The sequence below is a fragment of the Schistocerca piceifrons genome, chromosome 5 (genome assembly GCF_021461385.2).
Source record: "Schistocerca piceifrons isolate TAMUIC-IGC-003096 chromosome 5, iqSchPice1.1, whole genome shotgun sequence".
NCBI lineage: Eukaryota > Metazoa > Arthropoda > Insecta > Orthoptera > Acrididae > Schistocerca > Schistocerca piceifrons.
In genome coordinates this window covers 306,415,942-306,439,147 of record NC_060142.1, presented here as the reverse complement: position 1 = coordinate 306,439,147, position 23,206 = coordinate 306,415,942, and the positions used below count along the sequence as shown (strand labels likewise).

The following is a 23,206-nucleotide window of genomic DNA, read 5'->3' as shown; positions in this document are numbered from 1 at the left end:
CTGTGTTTGGTGTGTGGTGATTTTATGATGGATCTGTGAAAAGAACAGTGCGTGTATATCAAACTCTGTGCGAATCTTGGGAAAAGTGCTACGGCGACCCTTGCAATGATTCAACAAGTGTTTGGGAGACAGAGCATGAGCTTTATGCATGTGTTTGAGTGGTGTCCTTGGTTCATGGCCGGCTGTACAGATGTTGAAGATCATGCTCACACTGGAAGGCCCGTTAGCCACACAACAACAGACATTGTTGCCAAACTTCAACAACTGGTTCATGCGGACCGTCATTGAACCATTCAAGACCTTTCGGATGGAGTGGGTATTGGTTATGTGACATGTCAACAAATGTTGACTGATGAATCGAGCATGCATTGTGTCACCACAACATTTGTACCAAGGATCTTGATTGCCGATCAGAAGGCACAGCATGTTGAAGTGTGCACGGACCTTCATCAGACAGCATCTGATGATCCAACGTTCTTGGCGTGGGTTATCACCAGCAATGAAAGGTGGATTTATGGTTATGACCCAGAGACAAAGCAGCAATCATCCCAGTGGAAAAGCCCAGTCTCTCCAAGACCCAAAAAAGCGAGACAGGTGAAGAGCAAAGTGAAGAGAATGATTATCATATTCTTTGATATCAAGGGAACTGTGCACAAAGAATTTGTCCCACCCCATCAAACAGTGAATTTTGCTTACTACTGTGATGTTTTGCAACGTCTCCATAAAAACGTGTGGTGATGATGGCCTGAACTTTGGCATCAAGGGAACTGGCTGCTGCACCACGACAATGTGGCCTGTCACACGTCCTTGCTCACCAGAACCTTTATGGCAAAAAAACAACATGGCGGTTGTACCCCACCCACTGTGCTCACCACATTTGGCACCTTGCAACTTTATGCTATCCCCAAAACTGAAACTCAAGTTGAAAGGCCATTGGTTCGATACTCTAGAGAGGATTCAAGAAGCATCGCTGGCGGTGATAAACACCCTCAAAGATCAGGACTTCCAGAAAACGTTTGACCAGTGGCAGAAGTACTGGGACTGATGCATACGTGCAGAATGGAACTACTTCGAGGGTGATGGTGACCGTTAGTCCAAAGGTAAGGTTTTCAAGAGATGGCAGCACCAGTCCCAAAAATTTTGGATAGCACCTCGTATGTGGCAACATTACACTTCTTACCTGCTGTTGCTGGCACAGCTTTGAAACTATGTTGCTACCAATCATTCACTTAGGTGTTCTCTCTATGAAATGTTGCATATTTACAAAGAAAACTGAGATTTTCATTGTGTGATATTAATATTTTTGTTCAAGAGTTAAGATAATTCATTTATAAGATACATACATTCAAACAGAGAGGTTTTAGAGGCAATCCCATGAGACACAGAGTATTGTTGGCACTGCAGATGGTAACTGCAAAGGCATGTGGTGGTGGTGGTTGTTGGGATGTTTAAGGGGGACTAAACAGCTAAGGTCATCAGTCCCCAAAGGCATGTGGTATTTAGCTCCAAACAGTGCAGAGAATATAGGCAGAAACAGGGTGAATGGAGACCTCTGATCAGTAAATTAAGTTTGAATCTCCAAAGAAAGATGTTAGTGGAAGAAAAACTGTCACAGATTTGAATACTTTCCAGAAGGATATTGTTGGTGGTACAGTAATGGAATTCTATGATAATGGGAAGTACCCCACAAGGCAAAGATGGCAGTTGTTGTAGGCACCAAAATTTGTTTCACAGTGGACTGCCATTAGATTGGAATGATTCTGATATCTTTGGGATTCAGGTACAGACAAAGTAAAGACTGCAGATGCTTTCTGATGGAGAGATCCTGTATTGTAAAACCTAGGCCAACTTTTCCGAGAAAAACACTTAATGTGAGGAAAGCAAATTTTCTTGTTATTTATGTCAATGAGATCTGGTTCCACCAAAATCATAAAACAATCACATCTGGCAAAATTCAAAGGGGAATAGCAGTTTGAAACTGCTGACTGGCAAAAAAAAAAAAAATCACACTTATTATCTGTCATGCTGTATTGTTTTAATATGACTTTATCAACAGTACAAAAATCATGATGATAGAAATAGTGATGCATTTAAAAAGTGGTTTTATGGTTAATTACATGATGGACAAGATAGTTACATGAAACTCTTGGATAATCTCAGTTATAATTTTTAATAAAAGATTCATATACAATGAAGGAAGGAATTATACAGAATGCAATGACTAGAAGAGAAAACTGTTTCACTTTTCTGGCAGCTATACAAAAGCAGAAATGCTAGCGCAAGTCAGATGTGATAAGCATTTTTACAATCAATTTGAACCTGACAGCTTAGCAGCAGGATTGGGCCATGAGATTGTGAGGCATCCTCCTTATCAAAACAGTACATTCCAATATAAAATACACTGCTGACTAACAAAATTGCAACACCAGGAGACTTTATTTATTGAATGTATACAGTATATTAGGCATGCCAGTCATTCACCAACCCATAAGATTTTTTCAGTGCTTGTGATATGTGAAGAACAAGCTGACCAGGGCAACAATCACACACTCTATGTATTGTTGTAGCTCAGGAAAGTGTGACCAACATGTGATCTTGTGCTACCTTGTTGAAAAATAATGTCATGAAGACCTCAAATTTCAGCATAGCCACTGGCCTTAACATGACGGAGATGTAACAGCTGCTGTCCAAATTGCCATCTATGTTAACCAGGGGTGATCATCTTGTGTACCCAGTGGCTTCCTGTTCAATCACACAAAGTATAATACCCATGAGGCAAAGGTATGTCAGAAATGTAACACCTGCTGTCCAAATTGCCAGCTATGTTAACCAGGTGTGATCAACTTGTGTACCCGGTGGTACCCTATGCCATCACATGAAGTGCTACACCCGTAAGAGATGACAAGAATAAACTGTCACTGTTCCTTCTCCTCAGAGCTTTCACAAATGGATATCTCCATTGTGATGTTGTAACTAGAACTGTGACTCATTGGAGAAGATGTTATGGTGCTACTCAAATGCCCATTGTTAATGTTGGGCACATCCTCGCTCTTTCTGTTGTTGCCACAAGGGAAGCCTCTAAATGGTCACTGTGCTGGTGATTTGTTGTGCCCCAAACAATATGTTTATCCTCTCAAGCATTAACTACATGGCACCACTGCTATCTTGCATGGCGCTGGGTATGGCACTTCTGAACCCACAGATTACATGTTTCTATGACAGTCATGGAGTCCCAACCAATGCCCCAGCAGCAATATGGTTGAATGATTGTCCTGAAATGCATATGATTTGCATATTCAAGAATATTAAACATTTTATTCTAATCTGATGTTTGTTGTATGCTGCCTTCATGGTGCTGCAATTTTAATGGCCAGTGGTGTACATGGATGTTAGGGAAAGAAAAGGCCTCATCCAAAAATTGCATATCCACAATTGAATACTTGTAGAATTTGCCTGAGGGAGCAAATGATAATGTTACTACAGAATAATAGGTTAGGTGCACATGACACATCAAAATTTTGCAAGAAAATGTCTTTCTGAAGGAAGGCACACGAGACAGATTCATTGGAAACATTGTCATTGCTTCAAATGTTCCCTTGGATACTGAATTCTCATGTACATTTAAATATGTGGAACAGAACAATTAAGCATCAAGTAATATTATTAACTGTCTTATTTCTCATTCATTTTCTTCCTCAGTCTTTTAAACTTTGTTACCTCTCCCTGCTCTCTTGAGCAGGAATGTAGTGTTTTCAAAAATGTTCTTGCTTCATAGTTCCATAATTATAATAAATTCCTAGGAATAAGTCATTGTTTGCTTCTGACCATAGAATTGTTATTGAAATGCGTTATCTGCCAGTTTTCATATGCACCTTGTAATGCATCATGCATTCATATGTTACACAGAATTGCTTCATTGCTTGATGGCATAGTTTGTGGACTCAGCTTGAAGGGCATGCCCCTTTGTTCCAAAGGCTTCTGACTTCCAATTACTGAGGTCTAGCCGGCCGCGGTGGTCTCGCGGTTCTAGGCGCGCAGTCAGGAACCGTGCGACTGCTACGGTCGCAGGTTCGAATCCTGCCTCGGGCATGGATGTGTGTGATGTCCTTAGGTTAGTTAGGTTTAAGTAGTTCTAAGTTCTAGGGGACTGATGACCACAGCAGTTGAGTCCCATAGTGCTCAGAGCCATTTGAACCATTTGAACTGAGGTCTAAAGTGGGAAGATGAGTGGGAGAACCTTCAGGGAAGATGGAGGGCTATGTTCTTTACCTGTTTCTCCAGCTGCCAGTTTTGCTGCTCCATAGTATAGCACTAAAATCTTTAACTCATTTTCACACAATTTTAAGGCTTAAGAAATACTGATTTTTTGAAGGAGATAAAAGAATCCCTGCTACAGAACTTTTTATGGATTTTTCTGTAGATAGTGGGAGATTAATTGATTCATATTTTGTGTTTTCTCGTTTATTTAAGGTTACTGAATTTTTGCTTAAGTTATTTTGTCTGTTTCAGTTGCAGTATTTCTGATAATCTTTGTGTTGTTCTGTATAAAGAGGTTCCCATGTATTGTTTTGTTATCAACATAACATTCCTATCTTTTATTATTTGTTATTGTTTCTTTCTAGTTACCGTTGGCCCAAATGTCAACAGAGTGAGACTAGGTGACTGGTCAAATGGTGAAGAATACATGGCAAACATAATAGAGGTATCTTTATTGTATTCACATTCCTTTAATAGATACTATCATTCACTAAAAATATTCATCTAAAAGCAATGCTAAACCATAGTTAAATTCAATGAAATGTGACATTATCACAGTGCAAGACAGTGATCTATTTATTTATAAATAGGAGAATTTAAAGAAATATTTGATAACTGAGGTTTTTTTTTTTTTTAATTTTATGCCAGATTTCAATCTGTTTGATCATGATTAGATATGTCTAGAAAAGGTTTATCCAGACATATCTGATGATGATAAAATAGACTGAAGTCAGTATAACATTCAGAAAAGTTATTGATGAAAAACAGTTTTAAATTGTACTAATATTTTATTTCCGCCCATGTCAAGCTGAATTCTTTTGTCATACTTTCTTCAGCACAGCTTGTCAAAGAAACTTGGAGAAAAAGAAGAAAAATATGAGTAAATTATTAACATTAATTTTTGTTATTCTTGTTTTTTCCTGAGTTGGTCACTTAGAACAGTACAGTACAGTAAAACCCCATCTCTGTGTTCCACAAGTTTATGTTTTCCCAGTTTCTGTGTTCATTTTTGTCAGTCCAGTCCCAACAGAAATCCTTTTCTCTCAATACAGTACTTTCTCATCATCAATGATTCCATGTTACAACATTTCCTTCATTTTAAGTTTTCTTTGATATTTTCATGACCTGTAACATTGATTTTCACACAGATTTCTGCAAAAAGTGCATCATGTTCCTGCTGAAAGTCAGCTTTGGAATTAAGCAGAAAACATAGACAATACGTAAAATTATTGACCATGTAATGTAACATTAGCACAGTAGGCAAGAGTTTCATTGTCAGTGTGTTGGATCATGCCACCTTTATTATAGGTTCACTTTGTATGGAATCGTGAAAAAGTATGCTGTCACTGCCTTATTGGTAATTATGATCTGATGATAGTGACTATAGTAGCAGCCTTCCTTCAACTCAAAAAGCTTTAATTTAATTTCACAGTCATTTACTCAAATAAACACCACTTTTGAAGATGGCCATCCCTATAATGGGCTATACTTCTATGTGAAAGATGCTAATCCATACTAGCCACACTGTCCTAGGTTGGTACTAAATGCTGTCGGGCATAAACATGCCTCTTCAAAATACTCCATAACATGACAATAATTACCACCTTCTTTCTCACCCATGACATCCCTGAACTGAGCAACCCCCTTGTCAGCAAAAAGCTGTAGATTTTGTGCCTTTTGTTCTCTGAAGACTGCCAACTTTAGTGGTTTAAACAGTGTTGTATTATATGTTTTATTTACTGTAATTTTATAATGGATTTCAATAATAAGGCTCAAATTTGAATGTGAATGTCTTTTTAATGTGGTTTCACAAAATACTTTTATTTCCATGTCCAGTTCAACATTGGGCATGCTCGAAACATTTTGAGGCAGTACATTGATAGTGCATCAGAGGATGATAATGCATTTGATGCTTTGCGTAGGCCTAATGAGGAGAGACAAGTAGAGCTAATTGCTATTAGAAAGAAATAAAAACAATTAATTAGTTCAAACAATGGAAAATCCAGGATGGAATGTAACAATATTATGGAAAGGACAGTTGCTACTCATCATATAGCAGAGATGCTGAGTCACAGATGTATGTGTGTGTGTGTGTGTGTGTGTGTGTGTGTGTGTGTGTGTGTGTGTGTTTCTCCTCCTTTCACAATTTTGACTTGTCCTATATTCAATGTACTGTTTAAGTATGTAATGAATCAAATGGACCAATAATTAAATGAAATGAAATGAAATGAAACGAAAGACTGTCACACAATAAGCTTTCAGTCAACAAGGCCTTTTTTTCAAAAATAGACGGAACACACACACACACACACACACACACACACACACACACACACACACACACACACACACACAAACGCATGCAAATGCAACTCACACACACATGACCACAGTCTCTGGCAGCTGAAGCCACACTACGAGCAGCAGCAGCAGTACATAATGATGGGAGAGGCAACTGGGGGATGGTAAGGAGGAGGCTGTGTCAAGGAGGGTGAGCTATAGTAGGGTAGGGGTGGGGGACAGTGTTGTGGTGCTGGGCTGTGTGCAGGGATGAGGTGGGGAGAGGGTAGGTCTGCTGGGTGCAGTTGGGAGGTTAGATGGAGGGTGGGGGTGAGGTGATGGGGATGGAAGGGGAGCAGGAAAGGAGAAAAGTAAAACGATTGCGTTGGTTGGTTTAAAAAGAATTAAAGAAAGTGCAAAACAATCCCCACATCACCCACCACACAACTTCTGTTTGTTTTGGACTCCTCTGACCTTATGTACACAGCAGTACATGGAGACTAACTTCTTAATTACCAGAAGCGCTCCATTTATTCGGGCGACTATTAAGTTTATGAGCAAGTGTGTTGGTTGTTTTAGACAAATGGAAGCCCCAACCTGATATTAAGTTTTCAGTGCAGTTTTTGGGATGCAAATTTTCTTGTATTATCTCATGTTTGGTTCTTTAATATGGCATAATGCCATATGTGCCAGAGTATGAAAACATGCAGTTGAAGTTCAGCAAACAGCTGAAACTAGCCAAGAGTGTGGAATGAAACACTTCATCTCAAATAAATTGACTGCCTCTGTGGAGAAAATTAGCAAATGTCAAATTTCTTTAGCAGACTGACAAAAATAACTTCATTGTTCCGCAAGACGATTAATGCTTGACTGCCAGAAACATGAAAATAAAATAAAATCAGAAAACTGAGACTAATAACGTATTTTAGCCTTCTGTAATTATATGAAAGTATTTTAATTCACTTGACAACTCCCGGCCACAGAAATCCATTTCATTTTCGTTTGAAATGAGAGCTCTAAACAAGCAAAAATGGCAAATCACGAAACGTAAACGTGGGTCATGTGGAAAAGATTGGGTGCATAAGAAAAATTTTTCCAGGTAGCATCTGACAAGCTTGTTGCTACTACTGATACAGCTAACAGCCCACTTCAAGTAGCAAGAAGCAGGAGAGGTACTGCTCATACGCGACTCAATTGCTCATGCACATGGGCCCGCTAGCAACCGTTCAAACAACCCTAAAGTAAATAGTTGTGACGTCACACTCAATGGAAGCTGTTTGTTGTTATTAAGTACTGCATAGTCTTCATTCTTTAAGCCTTTGACACATTCTGCTGTTCGTAAATACCGCATTTTCTATGCAACTTAAATTTTATTGTGGTTTTTTCCTCTTGTTTATGTTTCATTGCTGCACTATTATTCTGCAGTAATGGGATACAGTAAACTTGTTTGTTAGAGTATCAGTTCATACCAGTCAAAATTACAAAAATTTAACTGAAAACTGAAACAATGAAAAATTCCTGGTATTTTAAAAAATTCCCAGGTTTTTCGCGGAATTCCTGGTTGTCTCGGGATGTATACTCCCTGGAGGATAAATGCGGTCTGTAAATTCCTCAGTGAGACCCTTGGTGTATTTCAAGAGGGACAGCTCGTCACTGCAAATGTGACAACCATGGGTGACTAGGCTGTATGAAGGGGTCTTTCTGATATCATACGGCTGTATGGAAGAGACTTCTTGATATCGAAGTGGAGGTACTGCTGGTGGTTAGTAAATCTGATATGGATAGAGGTACTGATGTAGCCATCTTTGGGCTGGAGGTCAACATCTAAGAAGGTGGCTTGTTGGGTTGAGTAGAACCAGGAGAAGCAAATGGAGGAGAAGCTGTTGAGGTTCTGGAGGAATGTCAATAGGGTCTCTTAATCCTCAATCCAGATCACAAGAATGTCATCAATCATTCAGAACCAGGTGAGTGGTTTAGGATTCTGGGTGTTTAGGAATGATTCCTCTAGATGGCCCATGAATAGGTTGGCATAGGATGGTGTCATGTGGGTGCCCATAGCCGTACCCCGGATATGTCTGTAGGTAATGGTTTCAATGGAGAAGTAATTGTGGGTAATGATGTACACTACTGGCCATTAAAATTGCTACACAACGAAGATGATGTGCTACAGATGCGAAATTTAAGTGACAGGAAGAAGATGCTATGATACGCAAATGATTAGCTTTTCAGAGCATTCACACAAGGTTGGCGCTGGTGGCGACACCTACAATGTGCTGACATGAGGAAAGTTTCCAACCAATTTCTCATACACAAACAGCAGTTGAGCGACATTGCCTGGTGAAACATCGTTGTGATGTCTCGTATAAGGGGTAGAAATGCATGCCATCACGTTTCTGACTTTGGTAAAGGTCGGATTGTAGTCTATCGCGATTGCGGTTTATCGTATCGCAACATTGCTGCTCGGGTTGATCGAGATCCAATGACTGTTAGCAGAATATGAAATCTGTGGGTTCGGGAGGGTAATACAGAACGCCGTGCTGGATCCCAACGGCCTCATATCACTAGCAGTCGAGATGACAGGCATCTTATCCGCATGGCTGTAATGGATCATGCAGCCACGTCTTGATCCCTGAGTCAACAGATGGAGACGATTGCAAGACAACAACCATCTGCATGAACAGTTTGATGACGTTTGCAGCAGCATGGACTATCAGCTTGGAGACCATGGCTGTGGTTAACCTTGACGCTGCATCACAGACAGGAGCGCCAGCGATGGTGTACCCAACGACGAACCTGGATGCATGAATGGCAAAACGTCATTTTTTCAGATGAATCAAGGTTCTGTTTACAGCATCATGATGGTCGCATCCATGTTTGGCCACATCGGTGAACGCACATTGGAAGCGTGTATTTGTCATCGTCATACTGGTGTATCACTGGGTGTGATGGTATGGGGTGCCATTGGTTACACGTCTCTGTCACCTCTTGTTCACATTGACGGCACTTTGAACAGTGGACATTACATTTCAGATGTCTTACAACCCGTGGCTCTACCCTTCATTCGATCCCTGCAAAACCCTACATTTCAGCTGGATAATGCACGACCGCATGTTGCATTTCCTGTACGGGCCTTTCTGGATGCAGAAAATGTTGGACTGCTGCCTTGGCCAGCACATTCTCCAGATCTCTCACCAATTGAAAACGTCTGGTCAATGGTGGCCAATCAACTGGCTCGTCACAATACGCCAGTCACTACTCTTGATGAACTGTGGTATCGTGTTGAAGCTGCATGGGCAGCTGTACCTGTACACGCCATACAAGCTCTGTTTGACTCAATGCCCAGGCTTGTCAGGGCCGTCATTACGGTGAGGGATGATTGTTCTGGGTACTGATTTCTCAGGATCTATGCACCCAAATTGCATGAAAATGTAATCACATGTCAGTTCTAGTATAATATATTTGTCCAATGAATACCCGTTTATCTTCTTGGTGTAGCAGCTTTAATGGCCAGTAGTGTAGTTGATTATGGCAACAAGGAAGGAGGTTGTTGGTTTAGAATCCGTCGGGTGTTGGGAAAGCTAGTATTCAATAGCAGTCAGACCAAGGGCATTAGGGTACTATTTACAATAGTAAAGGGACAGTACTGTGGAGGAAATGGTTGGTATCTTTTATATAGGAGGAAAGGTAACTGGTAATAGGCTGAAGGTGTCGATCTACAAGAGCAGAGATTCTCTCTGTGGGTGACCAGTTAGCAGCCACAATGGGGCATCCTGGGTGGTTGGGTTTATTGGACTCCAGGGAGATGTTCTGGGATGGGTCTAAGGATTTGAGGAGAGATGGAGATCCTACTGGATTTCTGGAATGGGGTCACTATGGCAAGGTTTGTTGGTGGATGTATCTGACAGCTGGAAACCACAACAGTGGTGGAGCTTTGTCTGCAAGTAGGAGTTTTTAGATGCTGGACAGCAGTTCTATCAGCAGATGTGAAGTTAGTTTGCATGTTGAGGGATTTGGGAAATGATGGTGGTATTGCTAGAAAAAGAGCTAGCTCTCAAAAGCTGGTTTGAATGGTGTTTTCTGTTATGTGTTTCTGTGCTGTGAGTGAGTGACTGCTTTTCCTTTATTTTATGTTTTGCTCCATCGAGGAATTTCTATTATTATTATGAATGTAAAATACTCTTCTATTACAGTGGCTTCTATTTTTGCCTCAGATTCTAATTTTGTTAAAAAAACTGCAAAATAAGAAAATGCAAATTCTGTAGTGAATGGTTTGAAAAGAGAGGAAGCTTGGAAAATAAAGTCTCTGCATGGGTGTGTTATAACTCGCTTTGCACACTGTGTGCTTCTTTAGTGGATACAGGAACAAGGAACAGAAGCTGTTCATCGACAACAAATTCAGATATTAATTTATTCTACATCTAATAAGTGACTTTGTTGCTGTAGTTGCAGCATCGTCTGGTAACACCAGATTTGAATGTAGAAATATATACATATATAAAAGATTTATAAACCTGTCACTCTTCACTACTATGTCTATTAAGAAGATGTCAAGCCCTGGCCATTATGAAAGACTGTGAATGTTATTCAACTCCCAAACACAAAAAATTGGCTCAGTGCTTGAATGTTCGAACTTAAGTACACATGGCACTGGAGCTCTGGCAAGAGTGTGCTTGCATCTCACTGCTAGTAGTGTAATAGTTTGTGGCAGTGCTCTCGTGCTGTGGTGGCAGCTGTAGGAAATGCAGTGGTGTAACTGATGGAGTGCTTATTTGAAAGTGCAGCTGACTGGATAGTGGCCAATACCGCAGTGGGAAAGAAGTTGGTGAAAGTGAACTATTTTGCAGTATGTGTTCTTGCTCTATTAATTTTGGGAAGAAAGGTTTTCAGGCAGTTTTTAACCACTCCTCTCAACAAAACATAAGTCTAGCCTTGAAACTAAATGAGAACCACATCTGTTACATTTAGAACTGTTCATATCGGATATGACCTTCAAGTTAGGGTACATGTGCCAACAATTTGGATGTTAACAGATGTTGAGTATCAAAGTTTATCCACCACTGCTTAAGTTATTTGGCCAGTGAAATCAGTGACTTTCAGTTAATCACCAGATTTATCAAATGATATCTGCAATGATTTTAAGAAGTTGTTACCTGATAGCATTTCTGAACATCAGAAAGAGATTTTCACTCTGCAGTGGAGTGTGCATTGATATGAAACTTCCTGCAGATTAAAACTGTGTGCTGGGCCGAGACTCATACTTGGGACCTTTGCCTTTTGTAGGCAAGTGCTCTACCAACTGAGCTACCCAAACATAACTCATGCCCCGTCCTCATAACTTTAATTCCGCCAGTACTTTGTCTCCTACATTCCAGACTTCGCAGAAGCTCTCCTCCTCAAGTTTCATATCAGCCCTCACTCCGCTGCAGAGTGAAAATCTCATTGTGGAAACATCCCCTAGGCTGTGGCTAAGCCATGTCTCCACAATATCCTTTCTTCCAGGAGTGCTAGTTCTGCAAGGTATGCAGGAGAGCTTCTGTGAAGTTTGGAATGCAGGAGATGAGGTAGTGGCAGAATTAAAGTTGTGAGGATGGGGCGTGTTCGTGCTTGGGTAGCTCAGTTGGTAGAACACTTGCCCGCGAAAGTCAAAGGTCCCGAGCTCGAGTCTCGGCCCGGCACACAGTTTTAATCTGCCAGGAAGTTTCATATCAGCCCTCACTCTGCTGCAGAGTGAAAATCTCATTCTGGAAACATCCCCTTGGCTGTGGCTAAGCCATGTCTCTGCAATATCCTTTCCTCCAGGAGTGCTAGTTCTGCAAGGTATGCAGGAGAGCTTCTGCGAATTTGGGATGTAGGAGACAAGGTACTGACGAAATTAAAGTTGTGAGGATGAAGCGTGAGTCGTGCTTGGGTAGCTCAGTTGGTAGAGCACTTGTCCGTGAAAGGCAAAGGTCCTGAGTTCAAGTCTCGGCCCGGCACACAGTATTAATCTGCGAGGAAGTTTCATTTCAGAGATATAACTGATGAAGTGGCACCATATATCTGGGAACGTATGTTAGAAGAAGCATGTTCATCATCTTTCACATTGAGTTTAGATGAAACTACCTTTGTCAGAGATAAAAAATAATTCTTCTTCTTCTTCTTCATCTTCTTCTTCTTCTTGTGTTATGGCCTCTTTAGGACCATGGGTAGCCCCTTCATGGACTGCATTTTCCTCTTCTACTCCCAGAACCTCTTCATTCTTTCTCTTCTTCTCTCCCGCTCTTCTTCTGAGATCTTCAGAGTCCTATTCTCCTGTCGGCTCCATTGGTGACACTCTGTATTATTCTCTGTCGTTGATCTCCAGCATATTGGTTGGTGTAAATTTGTTCCTCCAATTTTCCTGTCCTTCCAGGAAGTTTCATTTCCTAACATCTTTCACATTCACCTCAGAAAAAGAGATACCTAATAACTGATGAAGTGGCACCATATTTCTGGGAACGTATGTTAGAAGAAGCATGTTCATCATCTTTCACATTGAGTTTAGATGAAACTACCTTTGTCAGAGATAAAAAATAATTCTTCTTCTTCTTCTTCATCTTCTTCTTCTTCTTGTGTTATGGCCTCTTTAGGACCACGGGTAGCCCCTTCATGGACTGCATTTTCCTCTTCTACTCCCAGAACCTCTTCATTCTTTCTCTTCTTCTCTACCGCTCTTCTTCTGAGATCTTCAGAGTCCTATTCTCCTGTCGGCTCCATTGGTGACACTCTGTATTATTCTCTGTCATTTATCTCCAGCATATTGGTTGGTGTAAATTTGTTCCTCCAATTTTCCTGTCCTTCCAGGAAGTTTCATTTTCTAACATCTTTCACATTCACCTCAGAAAAAGAGATACCTAATAACTGATGAAGTGGCACCATATTTCTGGGAACGTATGTTAGAAGAAGCATGTTCATCATCTTTCACATTGAGTTTAGATCAAACTATCTTGGTCAGGGATAAAAAATAATTCTTCTTCTTCTTCTTCTTCTTCTTCTTCTTCTTCTTCTTGTTTTATGGCCTCTTTAGGACCACGGGTAGCCCTTTTGTGGACTACATTTTCCTCTTCTACTCCTAGAATCTCTTCATTCTTTCTCTTCTTCTCTCCCACTCTTCTTCTGAGATCTTCAGAGTCCTATTCTCCTGTTGGCTCCATTGGTGACACTCTGTATTATTCTCTGTCGTTGATCTCCAGCATATTGGTTGGTGTATATTTGTTCCTCCAATTTTGCTTTCCTTCCCCTTGATCCTCAATTACAACTAGTCCTTCTGAAGTTCAAGAATCCACTTGGTTTCTGTCTTTCCCCTTGTCCTCCCTCTTATTTCCCACACTCTCTTCGTTATTCTGTCCATACTCATCCTAATTACATGCTCAGCAACCTTGCCCTTTTGAGTCTGATTTCCCCAGATATTGTTCTCATGTTTCAGTACAGTTTTTCCCTAGGTCTTTTCATCCATCTCTCTCCACCTCTTTCAGGACCTAGTATTTTACTCAGTATTTTTTTCTCTTCTTTCTCTCGTTGTTCTGGCCCATTTCTTCCTAGTGTCATCGTCTCAATGGCATATAATACTGCATTTCTTACCATTGCCCTGTAGTTGCTTATCTTTGCCTCTGTGGATATGTTCTTTTTATTGTATGTCTCTCTCATCAAACAGAAGGCTAACCTCATCTTCTTTATCCTCTTTGTTATTCCCTCCTTGCTCCTGTTCCTTCCTGTTATAAACTCTCCTAGGTATTTAAATTTGTCCACCATTTGCACAGTGCCTCCTGGTGTTTCCCAGTCTGCAGTGGTATTTAACGTCTTTGTCTTGTTATAGGCGATCTCCAGTCCCGCCTTTCTGGCTACCTTACTTAAGTTGTTGAGTTGTCTCTTTGCCTCTTCTTCCATCTCACTTACTATTGCTATGTTGCCTGCAAAGGCTAGGCAGTCCACTTGACCCTTGTTGTCCTTTTTGTCCCCCATATGGGTCTTTAGGATTCCCATTTCCTTGTTTATTGCTTTCCACAGCCTGATCACTTCGTCCAATGCTATATTGAACAACAATGGTGACAATCCATCTCCCTGTTTAACACCAGTCTTGATCTCAAATTCTTCTGACAATGCTCCTCTGAATCTCACCCTTGCTTTTGTGTCTGTCAGAATTTCTTTTATGGCTTCTTGTGTAGCTCCATCAAGTCCTCTGTTCTTCAGGATCCTAACAAGAGTCTGTCTGTAATGGAGTCATATGCCTTTGTGAAGTCCACAAAGGTTATTACTGTCTTTTTGTTTTTAAGGCCCTATGTTCTATCAGTTGCATCAGGATAAATATCTGTTCTATACATGCTCTTCTCTTCCTGAATCCTGCTTGGTAGTCACCAACTGTATTTTCTACCTCTTCTTCTACTCTCTTGAGCAAGAGTTTTGACAGCACCTTGTATCCAACCTCTGGTAGCGATATTCCTCTGTAGTTGTTTGCATCTCTCTTATCCCCCTTCTTATGTATTGGTACTACAGTTTCATTCTTCCATCCTTCTGGCAACTTCTTTGTTCACCAAATCTGTTTGATTATGTTGGTCATGTTGTCTATTGCTTTGCTGCCTCTGCACTTTATCATCTCGGGTGCTATACCATCTTCTTCAGTTGCCTTATTATTCTTTAGAGCACTTATGGCTTACTTTAGGACCTTCAGCCAACAGAATTGTAGCATGGTGGGATGGTATTCAATATTACTTTTTTAAGCATACACCTCTAGAAAATAATTGCACTATTGTTCAGACCAATAAAAAGTAATTACATATGACTATTACATTTTAGCCAGAGAGTAAGTGTTGCGTAACAATGCATCACCTAAGAGCTCACTTTATCACCAAAACTGATGGTGAAGCATTACTTCAGAAATAATGTGAAGCACTATCTAAAGCCAACATGTCCCTAAATAAATGCCTTATGCTGGGATCAGATGGATGTAAAGTCAATAAAAAAAGTGTTTAGGCTTTTAGACAGTGATGTCTGGGAGACCTGAGGCAGGCAACTTAATAAACATCAGAACTTGCAACATTCACATGATGCATAATGCCTATACAAAGGCTTTGGAGTGTTAGGTGAAGAAGCATCCAAAGTTCTGATCAGTGTTTACCATTATTTGGAAGGCTGGCCTGTTTGCTGGGAAGATTTTAAAGGAATTCAGTCTAAGTTTAATATTCCATATCACAAGTTTTTGAGGCATATAACCACAAGGTGGCTTACCTTAGGACGTTCAGCCAACAGAATTGTGGAATGGTAGGATGGTATTCAATATTACTTCTTTTAAGCATACACCTTTCGAAAAGAATTCTACTGTTGTTCAGTCCAAAAACTACAATGCCATTGTGAATGCTTTAAAAAACCATCAATGGAAGCAGAACTTCATTTCATAATTTTATCTGCTGAAGCATTCAGTAAGTTCACACAAAAGTTGATTCAAAACTTGCATACAGAAATAGGCAACACACTTCAAATTTTTTTGGCAAGATTACTTATTAGATGAGAGGAAGGTTCTACAATTTGAAAAAGATGACCCAGTTATATGTAACAAAATTGTTGACAATTACTGCAGCAGCACATCTCAAAAAGAGGGTCATTATCCAAAGAGTTAAAGTATGCAAATGTCTCTAAACTTGTTAAGACTTCTCTTACAGTGTGCCACGGAACTGCAGACATAGAAAGAAGATATTCCATTTTGAAGCACACGTTAAAAGAGGACAAGGCAGTGATTACCAAAAGACTTTTAAACACTGTTTTGACCGTGAGACATGCTTTGGGACAATATCCCCATTTTCTCTCTGTGCCCATTGATTCATAGCTCATTAGGTAGAGACAGCAAGCACAAATAATCACACTGTTTACAAGGAAAAATGTGAAAGGAAAACTTGAATTAGAAACGAAAAGCAAAAAGAGGAACAAAACCAAAGGTGTCTTGCTGAGAAGATTAGAAAGATTAATAACGTGAAAAAATCAGATGGCTATAAGATAGCTGCTCTGAAAGAAAAGAAAAAAGAACACAAGCTCCCTAAGGAGGCATGAGAAGAACATCTCTCTCAAGCTTGAGCTAAAGTGAAGAAAACACTAAAAAAATTATTTGAAGGCAGCAAAATTGGTCCAGGTCATGCTTGATGGTGCAAAAACCACGAAAATAGAAATATGAGTAAATGAAATGGAGGTGGAAGCCATTCAGAAAAATGCTGAGAAAAGAAAATAAGTACTTCATTTTTTGCTAAGATTCCTAAGAAATGGTACTCCAAAAATATTTTGTTGATCTTTACCAATAATGAAATGTAGAATGTCATTAGCTGTACAAGTGTTGTTTGTGAACTATTGATACCAATATTGAATTACCGACACCAAATCACCATTGTACTTGCATATGAATTAAAGAATTAAAAATGGGAAAAAAACCAAAGAATTGTCATACCCCATCCAGGATCATGAAATATAAACTTTTATTATCTTAACCAGCCCTCTTGGTAGGAGATTATCAAAAATGAAAATAGTTCACTTGTTGTTGTTGTTGTTGTTGTGGCCTTCAGTCCTGAGACTGTTTTGATGCAGCTTTCCATGCTACTCTACCCTGTGCAAGCTTCTTCATCTCCCAGTACCTACTGCAACCTACATCCTTCTGAATCTACTTAGTGTATACGTCTCTTGGTCTCCCTCTACGATTTTTACCCTCCACACTGCCCTCCAATACTAAACTGGTGATCCCTTGATGCTTCAGAACATGTCCTACCAACTGATCACTTCTTCTAGTCAAGCTGTGCCACAAACTTCTCTTCTCCCCAATCCTATTCAACACTTCCTCATTAGTTATGTGATCTACCCATCTAACCTTCAGCATTCTTCTGTAGCACCACATTTCGAAAGCTTCTATTCTCTTCTTGTCCAAAATATTTATCATTCATGTTTCACTTCCATACATGGCTACACTCCATACAAATACTTTCAGAAACGACTTCCTGACACTTAAATCTATACTCGATGTTAACAAATTTCTCTTCTTCAGAAATGCTTTCCTTGCCATTGCCAGTCTACATTTTATATCCTCTCTACTTCGACCATCATCAGTTATTTTGCTCCCCAAATAGCAAAACTCCTTTACTACTTTAAGTATCTCATTTCCAAATCTAATTCCCCCTTGCATCACCTGACTTAATTCGACTACATTCTATTATCCTTGTTTTGCTTTTGTTGATGTTCATCTTATATCCTCCTTTCAAGACACTATCCTTCCAAGTCCTTTGATGTCTCTGACAGAATTACAATGTCATCGGCGAACCTCAAAGTTTTTATTTCTTGTCCATGGATTTTAATACCTACTCCGAATTTTTCTTTTGTTTCCTTCACTGCTTGCTCAATATACAGATTGAATAACATCGGGGTGAGGCTACAACCCTGTCTCACCCTCTTCCCAACCACTGCTTCCCTTTCATTTCCCTCGACTCGTATGACTGCCATCTGGTTTCTGTACAAATTGTAAATAGCTTTTCGCTCCCAGTATTTTACCCCTGACACCTTCAGAATTTGAAAGAGAGTATTCCAGTCAACATTGTCAAAAGCTTTTTCTAAGTCTACAAATGCTAGAATCGTAGGTTTGCCTTTCCTTAAACTAGCTTCTAAGATAAGTCGTAGGGTCAGTATTGCCTCACGTGTTCCAACATTTCTACGGAATCCAAACTGATCTTCCCCGAGGTTGGCTTCTACTAGTTTTTCCATTCGTCTGTAAAGAATTCGCGTTACTATTTTGCAGCCATGACTTATTAAACTGATAGATCGGTAATTTTCACATCTGTCAACACCTGCTTTCTTTGGGATTGGAATTATTATACTCTTCTTGAAGTCTGAGGGTATTTCGCCTGTCTCACACATCTTGCTCACCAGATGGTAGAGTTTTGTCAGGACTGGTTCTCCCAAGGCTGTCAGTAGTTCTAATGGGATGTTGTCTACTCCCGGGGCCTTGTTTCGACTCAGGTCTTTCAGTGCTCTGTCAAACTCTTCACACAGTATCATATCTCCCATTTCATCTTCATCTACATCCTCTTTCATTTCCAAAATATTGTCCTCAAGCACATCGCCCTTGTATAGACCCTCTATATACTCCTTCCACCTTTCTGCTTTCCCTTCTTTGCTTAGAACTGGGTTTCCATCTGACCTCTTGATATTCACACAAGTGGTTCTCTTTTCTCCAAAGGTCTCTTTAATTTTCCTGTAGGCAGTATCTATCTTACCCCTAGTGAGATAAGCCTCTACATCCTTACATTTGTTTTCTAGCCATGCCTGCTTAGCCTTTTTGCACTTCCTGTCGATCTCATTTTTGAGACGTTTGTATTCCTTTTTGCCTCCTTCATTTACTGCATTTTTACATTTTCTCCTTTCATCAATTAAATTCAATATTTCATCTGTTACCCAAGGATTTCTACTAGTCCTTGTCTTTTTACCTACTTGATCCTCTGCTGCCTTCACTATTTCATCCCTCAAAGCTACCCGTTCTTCTTCTACTGTATTTCTTTCCCCCATTCCTGTCAATTGTTCCCTTATGCTCTCCCTGAAACTCTGTACAACCTCTGGTTCTTTCAGTTTATCCAGGTCCCATCTCCTTAAATTCCCACCTTTTTGCAGTTTCTTCAGTTTTAATCTACAGCTCATAACCAATAGATTGTGGTCACAGTCCACATCTGCCCCTGGAAATGTCTTACAATTTATAACCTGGTTACTAAATCTCTGTCTTACCATTATGTAATCCATCTGAAACCTGTCTGTATCTCCAGGCTTCTTCCATGTAGACAGTCTTCTTTTATGATTCTTGAACCAAGTGTTAGCTATGATTAAGTTATGCCCTGAACTAAATTCTCCCAGGCGGCTTCCTCTTTCATTTCTTAGCCCCAATCCATATTCATCTACTATGTTTCCTTCCCTTCCTTTTCCTACTGACGAATTCCAGTCACCCATGACTATCAAATTTTCGTCTCCCTTCACTATCTGAATAATTTCTTTTATTTCATCATACATTTCTTCAATTTCTTCGTCATCTGCAGAGCTAGTTGGCATATAAACTTGTACTACTGTAGTAGGTGTGGGCTTCGTATCTATCTTGGCCACAATAATGCGTTCACTATGCTGTTTGTAGTAGCTTACCTGCATTCCTATTTTCCTATCCATTATTAAACCTACTCCTGCATTACCCCTATTTGATTTTGTGTTTATAACCCTGTAGTCACCTGACCAGAAGTCTTGTTCCTCCTGCCACCGAACTTCACTAATTCCCACTATATCTAACTTTAACCTATCCATTTACCTTTTTAAATTTTCTAACCTACCTGCTCGATTAAGGGATCTGACGTTCCATGCTCCGATCCGTAGAACGCCAGTTTTCTTTCTCCTGATAACGACATCCTCTTGAGTAGTCCCCACCTGGAGATCCGAATGGGGGACTATTTTACCCCCGGGATATTTTACCCAAGAGGGCGCCATCATCATTTAACCATACAGTAAAGCTGCATGCCGTCGGGAAAAATTACGGCTGTAGTTCCCCCTTGCTTTCAGCCGTTCGCAGTACCTGCACAGCAAGGCCGTTTTGGTTAGTGTTGCAAGGCCAGATCAGTCAATCATCCAGACTGTTGCCCCTGCAACTACTGAAAAGGCTGCTGCCCCTCTTCAGGAACCACACGTTTGTCTGGCCTCTCAACAGATACCCCTCCATTGTGGTTGCACCTACGGTATGGCTATCTGTATCGCTGAGGCACACAAGCCTGCCCACCAATGGCAAGGTCCATGGTTCATGGGAGGGTTCACTTATGCCATATTTTTTATTGAAATAATTTGTCACTTCTTAATCACCTTTTTAAAATATCTTTTCATCTTTTTCAAATACTTTGCCACCTTCCTCACATTTTTCAAATACCACACATCTCCTCACCCTGCTCACACCAAATACAATGTTGCTTGTTGGATGTAACCTATGAAGAGTTGTCTCTATCATCACAATTGAGGAATTCACTTTCACTGTCACTTCTTGTGAGACTCTCCAAGACTTCTTCCTCCATACAACAGCATGCTGATTTCTCCATAGAACTCAATATTAGACAAAAACAAAGATGAAACAGCAAGACAAGACCACAACAGAAAATATGAAACGGGATTTTCAACTGAGCAGGCCAAGCCTTGAATAGTTACTGGACACTTGGTTCAGAAATATGCCTCACTGTGTTAACCAATCTAGAGCACACAGGTATCTGAATGGCATTCCATCTTAACTCATCTGGGGCACATAGGTGTTGGCAAGGCATTGTTCATGAACACCTCTACAGCACCTGACGAAAGTAGTAGCAGGTTTGCTTTAGCATGTCTAGAGCACCTAGTGACAGCAGCAGTGCCAAGAGTTAATATTTTTGAAGCAGTCATATGATTATTTTAAGCAGTTTCATTTTTACAAAATGAGGCTACTTGATGCTGTAGAGGAGACTTGTAACTTTTGTAATGGATGATATTACAGAAATCAGTGTCTTGGTCACATGTTATAATCCAAAAATTCATGACTGATGTTCATCAGATACAACAAGTACAGCAATAACACATATTTACATGTATTGACTAAGTGCCTATGTGCCACTGCTGTACTTGCACTAGTGCACCGTTGAACCTGATAATGACTGCAATGCTGAAACAGCTCATGAATTTTGATAAAATAATTTGTGACCAAAACATTGATTTCTATAATTTAATCAGTTTTGTTTTTCTTGTACCAACATAGCAGATAATTATAGCACAATTCAGAAAAACCATAACATTGATGTGCAAGCCAATAGATATATATACACAACAATGTCATTCACTATAAGAAAAGTTTTGGCACTTATGGTGAAGTCATATCTAAAATTTTCAGTCATAGTAATTTGATATTACCTGTTGCATCCAAGGAGAAGAAGATTAGCATCTTCAATCATGAAATAGTCATAGTTTGTCAAAAAGCTCCAGTGAATATGATGAAGATAATGTTAGAAATTTGGCTTCACTTCTTACTTTATACTACAAATAAATGGGGAGTGTATATGCAATGCCAGTATTGTATCTACTAGAAAAAATTTAACAAGTGGTTTCACTTTGTTCTGGAATGTATCTTGATGATGTAAAAGAAGTTGGTTACTGGAGTTTTATCATGATTTAACTCCCCAATCTGGACAAAATTTACAGAATTTTACGTTTACATGGCCGGTTCCACTGTGGTTTTTATTCCAGAGTATTTTATCTCTTTGTTAAGAGTTTCAATCTGGTGTGTCACTTCCAGTACCTTAAAGACAAGTTCATTATATACATTGTATACAAGGAAGAGGCCTGGAGATACTGGAAGGTTTCAGATAGATTATATGATGGTAAGACAGAGATTTAGGAACCAGGTTTTAAATTATAAGACAGGAGCAGATGTGGACTCTGACCACAATCTATTAGGAAATGAGACACTTAGAGTAGTAAATGAGTATTGCTATTTGGGGAACAAAATAACTAATGATGGTCAAAGTAGAGAGTATATAAAATGTAGACTGGCAATGGTAAGGAAAGCATTTCTGAAGAAGAGAAATTTGTTAACACCGAGTATAGATTTAAGGGTCAGGAAGCCAATTCTGAAAGTATTTGTATGGAGTGTAGACATGTATGGAAGTGAAACATGGACGATAAATAGTTTGGACAAGAAGAGAATAGAAGCTTTTGAAATGTGGTGGTACAGAAGAATGCTGAAGATTACATGGTAGATCACATGACTAATGAAGAAGTATTGAATAGAACTGGGGAGAAAAGGAATTTGTGGCACAACGTGACTAGAAGAAGGGATCGATTGGCAGGACATGTTCTGAGGCATTAAGGGATCACCAATTTAGTATTGGAGGGCAGTGTGGAGGGTAAAAGTCATAGAGGGAGAGCTAGAGATGAGTATACTAAGCACATTCAGAAGGATGTAGGTTGCAGTAGGTACTGGGAGATGAAGAAGCTTGCATAGGATAGAGTAGCATGGAGAGCTGGATCAAACCAGTCTCTGGACTGAAGACCACAACAACAACAACAACAACAACTGAAAAGTAGTAATAATCAAACGGTGAATCAGAGAATATCAGCACTGTTTCATTGCATTAATTTTTTCATGTATCAATTCTTTTAAGGCAACAGTGAGCTCAGTACTTATTTTAAAGCCTCAGAGATGACATGCCTTCTTGAGGACAAAGACCTATATACTTTTAGGTACCACCATACCTAGAAACATTGCCAGTGTAAACTGCCCTCCACAGTACCACCTTTCCCCTCTGTGAATGGTACAGTAAGACTGGAGACATCCGAGACTGTGGGATCTCCAACATAGTAGAAAACAGAATGTCTGGCTATGTCAGAGATGCAGGTGCATCACCATCAGGTTCTGCAATGGACAGTATGTAGACTTGTGACAAAAAGACCTTAAAAATAACGCTATTGCTGGTTCTTGTCCTCCTGAGTTGGTGAAGGTGTGGCTTGTGGGATCACTAAGGCTACACAGTAGCTGGAATTCAACTAGTGATCTTCTGAATGAACATGCCCACACCAGAGATTATCAGGTTGAACTGAGGCATGTGAAGGGCTTAGAATAATGTAATTTGTGAGTTGACAGGCTTTAGCA

General features: G+C 39.9%; 1 protein-coding gene across 1 annotated transcript in view; it reads left to right on the top strand.

The window, feature by feature from the left end:
• The window catches only part of LOC124798513 (lysosomal acid glucosylceramidase-like), a 118,166-nt gene that overhangs the window by 75,033 nt on the left and 19,927 nt on the right, over positions 1–23,206 (top strand). The window contains exon 6 of the mRNA XM_047261956.1: positions 4,623–4,702. Coding sequence (XP_047117912.1) covers positions 4,623–4,702 — 80 coding nt within the window. The remainder of the gene's footprint in view (positions 1–4,622; positions 4,703–23,206) is intronic.